This window comes from Haliotis rubra, unplaced genomic scaffold (genome assembly GCF_003918875.1).
Source record: "Haliotis rubra isolate DU_JTF1 unplaced genomic scaffold, ASM391887v1 Scf23, whole genome shotgun sequence".
Taxonomy (NCBI): domain Eukaryota; kingdom Metazoa; phylum Mollusca; class Gastropoda; order Lepetellida; family Haliotidae; genus Haliotis; species Haliotis rubra.
The window spans coordinates 1,178,144-1,189,793 of record NW_025766336.1 but is presented as its reverse complement, the minus strand read 5'-3'; the positions used below and the strand labels follow the sequence as shown (position 1 = coordinate 1,189,793).

Here is an 11,650-nt window from a genome sequence, read left to right as displayed (position 1 = left end):
ACTACCTAGTCAGTGGCACGGTACCCTTATGTCATATAAACATTACCTGGCATTATAATCTATGATCGTTTGTTACACAACTTTTATCCTAAGATGAATAAAATTCTGAGATTTAAATATTCAATTGGCAAGGTAGAATTAAGAGGATTCGCAATCTTAATTTCACTTTATTTGATTTACTTTTTTGTTTAAAGCGAAATTCATCGGTACGTTTTCACTGCAAACAGGCTATGAATGTGAACAAACTCGGGTATGTCCTGCTCATGACTCAGACACAGGCAAGGGTAAGGTCTACAGCACTAACGTGGCATATACTTGATCATGTAGACTTATTTCGGGCCTTTAAATATTTAATGTTAGGGACTTAAATCACAAATAATATTATTTCCTACACATTCATGAAATGACATAGAACATATCGACCAGAGTAATGGGCTTCATTTCTTAGTAGCTACAAAAAGGTCGAAATTCGCTAAAATATATTTTCAGTGAAAATACATGTTAATCTTGTAAACTTAAATCATAAGGCGAAACGAAACACTTTCTTGTTTTGTTTCTCCAAAAAGAGCTGTATGTGCATTTGCGTTTTACTGTTTACATGATCGGATGGCTTAAATAGCATCATGTCCACACAAAAGAATCTTCCGGAGTTCCCGTAATTTTACACAACTCACGTAAACAGCTTACTTTTTGTTGACCATCAACTGAATCCAATATTAATTCATCTACATTTGATGCTTCTGATTACAAAATTAGTGTTATGGATTAAAACTCTCCTAATTATAAGTAATTGTTGACGCTTCAAGGGATTCTTGAAGTAGTCTTACGATTATGAACATAGAGCGCATATATTACAGGCATACATTAAAGGTAATAACTGTAGAAGCATCAGTGTTGGTATACGGTATAGCAATATTACCTTATGTCGACCTTTGCAAGCTGATGTCTATAAATACATTGCAGTGAACATATCTTTAGTTACTGTGTGAAATCTCCATGGGAATGTTCACCTGGGTGATCTGTGTGACAAGGCACATATCAGCGGTTGACCTGGTGGAGTACACTAACACAGGCCAACATGATTCTTCCTTGCCTTCTTGCTTCCTTCCTTGTCACCATTGCTGCTGCCGAACCACAGAAATGTTGTGTGGACAAACAGTTTGAAGCCATTCTGGGAGAGTTTGGAGGCGTCTTTCTCCCCGGACAAAACACCCAATATCTAGATGTGAGTTGAATATCTGGCAACTATGGGCCTTAAGGTGATTCAATACGACGACAGTGCCGACACACACACATATGAAGTGTGGTTTCAATTGTGTTAATGAAATAAATATGCTTTAGGGCATTAAGGAAATACAAATTAAGGGATGGAAATTAAAACAAAAAATCATTCCAAAATGATCGTCGTGTTTGCTCAGTGCGTAAAAAGTAGCCTTCTTCAATGTGCATTATTGCGAAAAACAATTCGAAATAGATTTGTTGGCAAGTAAATATTGCGGGGAGTAACTTTTTCCACCTTTAACAAGCGTAATACCAGACCGAAAAATCTCCCTAAAATTGATTACCTTGTTAAATACTTGTCCTGACCCAAATTTCCTTGATTCCAAGAGAGAGAAGTTTGTTCGTGAAAGTTTGATAATTGTAATCGGGTTCAGAACGTTTCCTCAAGAAGTTATTTGTTTGAACGATTAAGTGTACATTAAACATATTTGCTATTACATTTTCGCTATCGAAAACGTTCAAGCCAGAGAATTTAAGCGCTCTTCACATGGTGCCCAATTTAAAGGGGCCCAGTGATTATGATGTCCCATGCACGATTGTTAAAGGTTAAGAAGTACTGATCACTTGAAGCTCACTAGCTTGTCCTGAGAGATGGCGAATAGATTACCTTGATGACTAGTGAGGTTGTGTTCTATCGCCCTCCGTGTGTTCTTTCCGGGTGGTGTTTGATAGGGACCTGTTTTCGAGGGGTGAAGTAAAGTGTCATATAATGATATGTTTTAAGCATCACGCAGCATGAATCAAGGGAGTTTATGACCTTTTAAGCATCGCGAGGGATGCGTCAAAATCACATACTAAGACTTTTATGGAGGGTTGAATCAAGGAGCTGATGATAAGACATAACGATACGTGCATCAATATAATAATAAATGCCAACAGTGCCTGTTCTGGTTTACCACAACTCACAGCTTTAACCTAACACAGATATTTTGTTGAGACTCTCTGCGGTGAATGAACATAATGTCCTCTATCTACTATGTTTACTTTACCACCAGGGATTCAACAGGATGTCCTCCATCTATGTTTACATTACCAATAGAGATTCAACCATATGTCCTCTATCTACTATGTTTACATCACCACAAGGGATTCAACATGTCCTCCACGTGCTATGTTTACATTACCAATAGAGATTCAACTAAATGTCCTCTATCTACTATGTTCACATTACCACCTGGGTACAACCAAATGTCCTCAATCTACTGTGTTACCATTACCACCTGGCTTCAACCAAATGTCCTCTATCTTCTATGTTCACATTACCACCTGGGTACAACCAAATGTCCTCTATCTACTGTGTTTACATTACCACCTGGCTTCAACCAAATGTCCTCTATTTTCTATGTTCACATTACCACCTGGGTACAACCAAATGTCCTCTATCTACTGTGTTACCATTACCACCTGGATTCAACCAAATGTCCTCTATCTACTATGATTACATTACCATTTTCTATGTTCACATTATTCAACCAAATGTCCTCTATCTACTGTGTTTACATTACCACCTGGCTTCAACCAAATGTCCTCTATCTACTATGTTCACATTACCATCTGGGTACAACCAAATGTCCTCTATCTACTGTGTTTACCATTACCACCTGGATTCAACTAAATGTCCTCTATCTACTATGTTTACATTACCACCTGGCTTCAACCAAATGTCCTCTCTATTTTCTATGTTTACATTACCACCCAGGTACAACCAAATGTCCTCTATCTACTATGTTTACATTACCACCTGGCTTCATCCAAATGTCCTCTATTTTCTATGTTCACATTACCACCTACCACCTGGGTACAACCAAATGTCCTCTATCTACTATGTTTACATTACCTGTGTTACCATTACCACCTGGATTCTTCAACCAAATGTCCTCTATCTACTATGATTACATTACCACCAAGGGATTCAACCAAATGCTTCAACCCTCTATCTACTGTGTTACCATTACCAGCTGGTTTCAACCAAATGTCCTCTATCTACTATGTTCACATTACCACCTGGGTACAACCAAATGTCCTCTATCTACTGTGTTACCATTACCACCTGGATTCAACCAAATGTCCTCTATCTACTATGTTCACATTACCACCTGGGTACAACCAAATGTCCTCTATCTACTGTGTTACCATTACCACCTGGCTTCAACCAAATGTCCTCTATCTACTATGTTCACATTACCATCTGGCTTCAACCAAATGTCCTCTATCTACTATGTTTACATTACCACCTGGCTTAACCAAATGTCCTCTATGTTCTATGTTCACATAACCACTTGTTACCATTACCACCTGGGTACAACCAAATGTCCTCTATCTACTGTGTTTACATTACCACCTGGCTTCAACCAAATGTCCTCTATCTTCTATGTTCACATTACCACCTGGCTTCAACCAAATGTCCTCTATCTACTATGTTTACATTACCACCTGGGTACAACCAAATGTCCTCTATCTACTGTGTTTACATTACCACCTGGCTTCAACCAAATGTCCTCTATCTACTATGTTTACATTACCACCTGGCTTCAACCAAATGTCCTCTATTTTCTATGTTCACATTACCACCTGGCTTCAACCAAATGTCCTCTATGTTCTATGTTCACATTACCACCTGGGTACAACCAAATGTCCTCTATCTACTATGTTTACATTACCACCTGGCTTCAACCAAATGTCCTCTATGTTCTATGTTCACATTACCACCTGGGTACAACCAAATGTCCTCTATCTACTATGTTACCATTACCACCTGGCTTCAACCAAATGTCCTCTATCTACTGTGTTACCATTACCACCTGGGTACAACCAAATGTCCTCTATCTACTGTGTTACCATTACCATCTGGCTACAACCAAATGTCCTCTATGTTCTATGTTTACATTACCACCTGGATTCAACCAAATGTCCTCTATCTACTATGTTTACATTACCACCTGGCTTCAACCAAATGTCCTCTATCTACTGTGTTTACATTACCACCTGGGTACAACCAAATGTCCTCTATGTTCTATGTACCACATTACCACAAGGATTCAACCAAATGTCCTCTATCTACTGTGTTACCATTACCACCTGGCTTCAACCAAATGTCCTCTATCTACTGTGTTACCATTACCACCTGGGTACAACCAAATGTCCTCTATCTACTGTGTTACCATTACCACCTGGCTTCAACCAAATGTCCTCTATCTACTATGTTACCATTACCTGGCTGGGTACAACTAAATGTCCTCTATGTTCTATGTCCTCTATCTACATTACCACAACTTCAACCAAATGTCCTCTATCTACTATGTTCACATTACCACCTGGCTTCAACCAAATGTCCTCTATGTCCTCTACTCTACTATGTTTACATTACCTGCTACAACCAAATGTCCTCTATCAACCAAATGTCCTCTATCTACTATGTTTACATTACCACCTGGCTTCAACCAAATGTCCTCTATGTTTACTATGTTTACATTACCACCTGGGGTACAACCAAATGTCCTCTCTACTATGTTTACTATTACCACCTGGTTTTTCAACCTAATGTCCTCTATGTACTATGGTTACAACCAACCAAATGTCCTATGTTTCCCCAACCAAATGTCCTCTATCTACTATGTTTCATTACAACCTACCTGGGTACAACCTAATGTCCTCTATCTACTATGTTTGTTTACAACCTAATGTCCTCTATACTACCTGGCTAATGTTCAACCAAATGTCCTCTATCTACTATGTTTACATTACTACTATGGGGTACAACCTAATGTCCTCTATCTACTATGTTTACCATTACAACCGGGGTACAACCTAATGTCCTCTATCTACTATGTTTACCAGGGGTACAACCTAATGTCCTCTATGTACTATGTTTACCAGGGGTACAACCTAATGTCCTCTATCTACTATGTTTACCAGGGGTACAACCTAATGTCCTCTATCTACTATCAGGGGTACAACCCTAATGTCCTCTATCTACTATGTTTACCAGGGTACAACCTAATGTCCTCTATCTACTATGTTTACCAGGGGTACAACCTAATGTCCTATGTACTATGTTTACCAGGGTACAACCTAATGTCCTCTACCTCTATCTACTATGTTTACCAGGGGTACAACCTAATGTCCTCTATCTACTATGTTTACCAGGGGTACAACCTAATGTCCTCTATGTACTATGTTTACCAGGGGTACAACCTAATGTCCTCTATGTACTATGTTTACCAGGGGTACAACCTAATGTCCTCTATCTACTATGTTTACCAGGGGTACAACCTAATGTCCTCTATCTACTATGTTTAGCAGGGGTACAACCTAATGTCCTCTGTGTACTTTGTTTACCAGGGGTACAACCTAATGTCCTACGACTATTACGCAAAGATGATGAGGCTGGAGGCACACATGAATCAGCCCGACGGGACAGTGCAAGTAACAAATGTCATAATTGACTACAAAGCGGTGAGTATGTTTTAAACAATATTTTACGGAAGAAACTGAAACATCTACATGTTCCTACAAAAAGTAGACCAATCCGTAGTATATTTCACCGTATAATAGTTGCTGTTTGGAAACTACGTGAAGTAGTGTTTTACAGAACTTGGATAGAACATAACGTATGTCGATTTTTGTTCAGTTTTGTAAAGTAAAATCATTCCCAGAATATGTCAATCCGTATATTTTATGTGATATTCATCCCCAACCTCAACCAACAAGAGTGCGGACGGGCGGGAGACTGAAATAAATAACAATAATATAATGCTTTTCACTAATTATTTGACTTACTTTTGTGAGACATAAAAATGTATATAACCTGAAAATGGTTTTGAAATTAGTTTATGATGTACTTCTAATCGATTGGCTTTAAAATATTTAGCTAAAGAAAGATCACGTTAACCTGTTTTTTATGTGTGTACTCTAGTACGAGTACTATGTATATCACATCAGGGCATTCAATTCGACAGCTGCGGGGAAAATCGAGAAGAAAAAAAATTTCAACGTCGAAATGAAAATTCATAGTGGGCGGAAGATGGGGCATATAAAAAATAGGGAGAACCTAAGCAATCCTTCTTTGTGAATGTAGAGCATATATCTCAGTTGCACAGGATAAAATACGTTACAAAATGACGGCACAATAACAGATGAATGTGTCTTTCGTTTTTCACAATTGCGAAAACAGCTGTCTTAGAACCTGGCCACTTTGTACAGATTGCAAAGACATAGTCTGTAACACTGTATAATGCAAAGACATGCTGTATAATGTGCGACTTCAGATTTCCTTTCCTGATCTTCTTATAAATCATCGACTACACAGGAAGCGTTGGAATTTCTTGCTAATCCCTGAGAGTCAACAAGTGTCATGCTAAGCCACCACGTGAGTTGTTATTATCAAACACTAATCGTGAGCCTGTAGCACTTGTTCTTGCAATATATATGATAGGAAATACCATACCAAATCCTGTAATAACACCATAGACAGTGTTACACCTGAAAGCGTCCATTGACATAAACCAGATGTCAAACACCGACAGGCTGGCTCTTTACCTTGAGTGTACATTGACCTAGGCAAATTGCTGACATTATAGAGGACAGATCGCCATCGACAACAGGGACCCAAGGTTGGCCGGACGTAACAACATCTAAATGACAACAGATTGACTTATACGGATCCTGTTCACTTTCAGTGAGGTGAAAAACGTATTTATGGACTCAACCCATCCAAATACTCGAATGTGTTCTTCACTGTTACATTCCTTCGTGTTTGTCAGTTCTTTTGTCTCCAGTGTTTTTGCATAAGATATTTAAGTGGCAATGCTGACATCAACGTTTGTTCAAGCAGTCATCGCCACACTTTGACTGTCAACCTGCTGATTACATCAAGGTTACCTTAACTGCTGTGACGCCAGTGAAGAGTATGAGTATACTCTGAGGATCACAGGTTGTTCTACATACTGACATAGGCCCATCAACTGTACGTTAGGGTATGGAACTATGAGATAGTTTTGATGCATGACTCATGTTAATCATCTCCGACTGCTTCTTTGTTGTGACAGCCAAACACATGGATGATAACTTCGGTCAAGCTGCGAATGAACTGTTGCCCTTGTTTTAAATCTATACATATGTTCAGGGTAAAGAGTACGTGAAATCAGAAACCGGGTGTACAGTTCTGGACACCACGGAACAAATGAGAGAGCCATGCGTACCTGGTAGGTGACGTATTATGATTGTCGTAATAATGTACGGCGAGTGACGTAATTACGAACATAAGATAACTGTCTCTAATTATTATCTAATGAGTTCTGCTAACGATGGCTCATATAAATGTGATGAAAATGTCATTCAAATGTGATAGTCCTAACGTTTGATATTAAAGGCATAATTTCACATATTTTCGACAATATTTTGGCCTATATTATATTATATATACTGGCGCATATACTCTCACCTTAGTTTCCTATTGATGCAGTAAAAGACTTATTATCCCTTACGACTTGCCTGAAATCGATAATTGAAACTTCGAGGCCAACAGCTTCCAAAGAGAGAACACTTGTCATATATGGAATGTAAACAATTGCTCCGTACATCGAAAACTGTCGCATGCGTTGTTGTCGGTGTTTTCCGAAATGGTTTCAATCACAAGTTGTGCGTAGGATATTCGTAAAGAGCGCTCCAAGGGACATAACTCTATGGGGTTCACTTGAAATAATGTTCGGTCGATAGAGGGCGCGAGAGTCGATTTAATGCAACGCTCCATTAATTCATTAAATTCATGTAAATACGTAATTGTTTTGAATAAATTATATAGTAGCTTCCCTGAGGGCTGATAGTTAGTATTATTGAGAGAAATGCATTGAGAGAAATGATATATTTTTTTAGAGAAGTGTGGTGTGAAATAGTGCCTTTAAAAATGGAATCATACATATGTTGAACTTAGCCTACATACATGTGTGTATCACCATCAGCCATTTCCCGTTTCCTGGGCAACACCTCATTTGGCTACGGCGACATGGCGCTGAAGGTGAACACGTGGCAGTACCAGAAACCTGGCACCGACAACGTCGTCAACCTCGTCGTCACGGCCGACGGCTGCGTCCCTATGGTTGAGGCGTCATACGGCACAATGAACAACGGTACATTCCCGCTATTACACATATTGCTGAGGATGAATATGATATGATATGTGGGATATTACATGCATGTGGTGAGGTGAAATAGGGTAGACATTGTGGTCAAGACGATTACACTTACACAGCGACATGCAAGTACATGTATAGCACCAGCCCATGGAGATGCTTTGTTTCATACCAGTGAAGATCAGGGTTCGAACTGATCTTCAGCAACCCATACTAACAATATCAGGTGGTCAGGCTCACTGACTTGGTTGACACATGTCATCATATACCGACTGCTGAGATCTATGTTCATGATGCTGATCACTGGATTGTCTGGTCAGGACTCGATTGACCGCCGTCATATAGCTGGGATATTGCTGAGTGCAGCTTAAAACAAAACAAAACAAACATACAAGCAAACAAACAAGCTGCAATATAAAATGGATACCACACATCACGACTCCTAGCCGACTAGTTCTTGTTTCATGTTCGAAATGCCAGGCGCACGTCAATGAAACTGGGGACCATTTTTAACGTGTTATGGTATGATGCGGCAAGACGATCGAACCGCCGACCTTCCTCTCTCCGGGAAAACGGCAAGCAGGAAATCCTGATAATATTTAAAGTCTCGTAAAACATGTTCAGTTCACCTTGTGACTCAGGGTTGATATAAACATAGTTTATTCACAAGGAAAAGGACTGAGCAAGTTTTCACAACGTAGGTAGCTATCTCCCGCAGAAACATTAGCATCATTAACATTACATGCTATCACAGTATGCACAGAAGACAGAGTATATACAAAGATATATATAACATCACTATTGAAATATGCACAAAGGAGTATATATAAAGAGAATAAATACATGTGTAGCAGGAAACAGAGAGCTGTACTTAAATACCTGATTAATACCTTTGTGGATTGTGGCTTTGGGAGATAAGCACTAGATTTGATCTGTCTAGCCCTAGCCAGCTTGACAGAACCTCGTAGGGTAAACCAAGTAAGAGACTTGATCAAAACCTTAACAATGCAGGTGTATTAATTAATCAATCTCAATGGAATGGCTTAAGGGACTTAGTTTGAAGGGCATCTGACCCTCAACTAATTCTGATTTCAAGATTCTTGTTTCCTTTGCTGCCATTGTCAATAACGTTTTCAACAATCACCACTGCGACTTAACAATCTATATAATAGTCAAAGGACCGTTACAAAAAATACTGTTATTATTTTTGCTTGAAAGCTTACTCTAATGCTTTTTTGACTGCTTTTTTATTACATGCTTCATAAGTCTGTGTGCTTTGCTAAATACACCCGTCTATATAACCCTTGTCATTCCCAGGAATTGTTGAAACTGTTAAAATAGATCCTACATAACATTTCCTGTTGATATAACCTCGCCACGATGTGCTGCTATAGATTGTGGAACTGCCTGCTCTGTGTACCGAGTCATTATAGTGATTATACTCTGTCTCCAGCCAAGACCGACGTTGTCTACTTCATCACGTCGTTCCAGCCTGGCATCAAGGACCGCAGTGTGTTCACCCTCCCGCGAAACTGTCGGACAGGGGGCAGTGCGGTCAGTAGTCTTGGACATGTTTTACTGTATTCACACATATACTGAGAGAAACAAATAAAGGAACACAGGAAAATTCAAGTGTTCCTTTCATACTTTCAAGTTTTCATCACAAGCTTTGTATAGCGTTGTGGGAGGATATCTGGGAATAAATATAGGAACACTGCCGTGAAGTGATGTTCCCTTATTTGTTTCTCTCAGTATATATTAAATTCCAATATTGTGTTTCCAGAACATTTACCCCTATCAGAAACATATTTATGAAACTAAATCATATATATGATAATATATTAAGGTAATTTACATATTAAATCCTATAATAGAAAAGAAAACATTTTCAATCTGGGATTAAGAAAGCGATCTTAGCGATACGATACATATGCCTCTGTTAAAGTATGGAAGTAACGATCACCTTAGAACTGTGATCGCATTGTAGAACGGGGCACTGGTTATTAAGATAAAATAGTAAATGTGTTCGACATTCTACCTCAGTGAGTCGTGATGCTGTTTAACAAAATTTCCTTCTAATGCCACTTCGATAATCACACAACCACCTCCGATTAGATCTAGCTCAATATGTACAGGTGATAAGTTCATTCGTGATTGACATTCGTGTGGGGACATATCTTAGCAGGTGCTTCAGTCTGATGATGTTTTTCTACGCTCTACCTCTTTATATCTGTGTTTGCATTGTGTTTCCAAGTGTTTGAATTGCATAAACACCAGACACATGTTTTACGTTAAATACCCATGACAAGCCTGGTCTGAATTTATGTTTTCGCTTGTGATGGAACTTCCAAGCTCATCTGTCACTTCTGTCCTAAATGTAAATATTGTGACGTCATGGTGCTGTGTTATTTATAGGTCGGCGTGGTGGGAAGGGCGGTTCGAGCATTAAAGGACCTGTTTGGATCCTAACTGACATCAACTGATGTACCAACTCAATAAACTGACGATCTGATTCCAAGAGATCCATCGCATGTTATGTTCTGTTCAGCTGAAATTATCTCTGTATACAATCAGCAGTCAATAAGGACTGCAACGCAATCTGTACTGTATGCATATATTTCAAATGCTTCACAGAACAAACACGGCGTCTATTGGGACAGTAGCGGTGACTCAATATTTGTCTGCATCACGAAATGATATTCAAGCTTGGGTTTAAGAGCAATGGTTGCTAGATACACTACACTAAAGAGTAACCCTGTTTATTTCACACGTAAACAAACAATAGGATAATAAATCATTGATTACAATGTTTTGAATAAACAACAGCTTTCATCAAGTATTGAGCTGAGCTGGGAGGATGTGCATTTTCTTTCAGGGTAACTACTTACAATTGTGGTGACAATTTTAACTGAAAGAGTTGCACGTTAAGAAGTTGTTGCTTAATCGGTGTGTCATCTCAATTGGGGCGGTTGGGTAGCTCAGCTTGTCACGCCGAAGACCCGGGTTTGATTCTCCACATGGATACAACGTGTGAAGCCACATAGGTGGAATATTGCTAAGAGCGGTGTAAAACTAAACTTATTCATTCCCTCATCTCAATTAAGATGTAATACTTCTTTAAAGAAATATATTTTCATAATATCTTCAGAGTTTTTAAGTGAAATTGGTCTGATGGTGAGATCTGCATGGTCACTTAAAATCGCTTGCTGATATGTTATTATAGTTTAAGTAGGATTGAC

At 38.9% G+C, this 11,650-nt stretch overlaps 1 protein-coding gene across 1 annotated transcript; it reads left to right on the top strand.

Moving 5' to 3' along the window:
* The first annotated feature begins 1,024 nt into the window (after positions 1 to 1,024).
* Positions 1,025 to 10,929, top strand: LOC124277930. Its single transcript, XM_046713650.1, has 6 exons — positions 1,025 to 1,225; positions 5,623 to 5,736; positions 7,406 to 7,484; positions 8,241 to 8,408; positions 9,865 to 9,965; positions 10,827 to 10,929. Exons 1-6 carry the CDS (start codon positions 1,079 to 1,081, stop codon positions 10,878 to 10,880), a joined length of 663 nt encoding a protein of 220 aa, XP_046569606.1. The 5' UTR covers positions 1,025 to 1,078; the 3' UTR covers positions 10,881 to 10,929.
* The last annotated feature ends 721 nt before the right edge of the window (positions 10,930 to 11,650 follow it).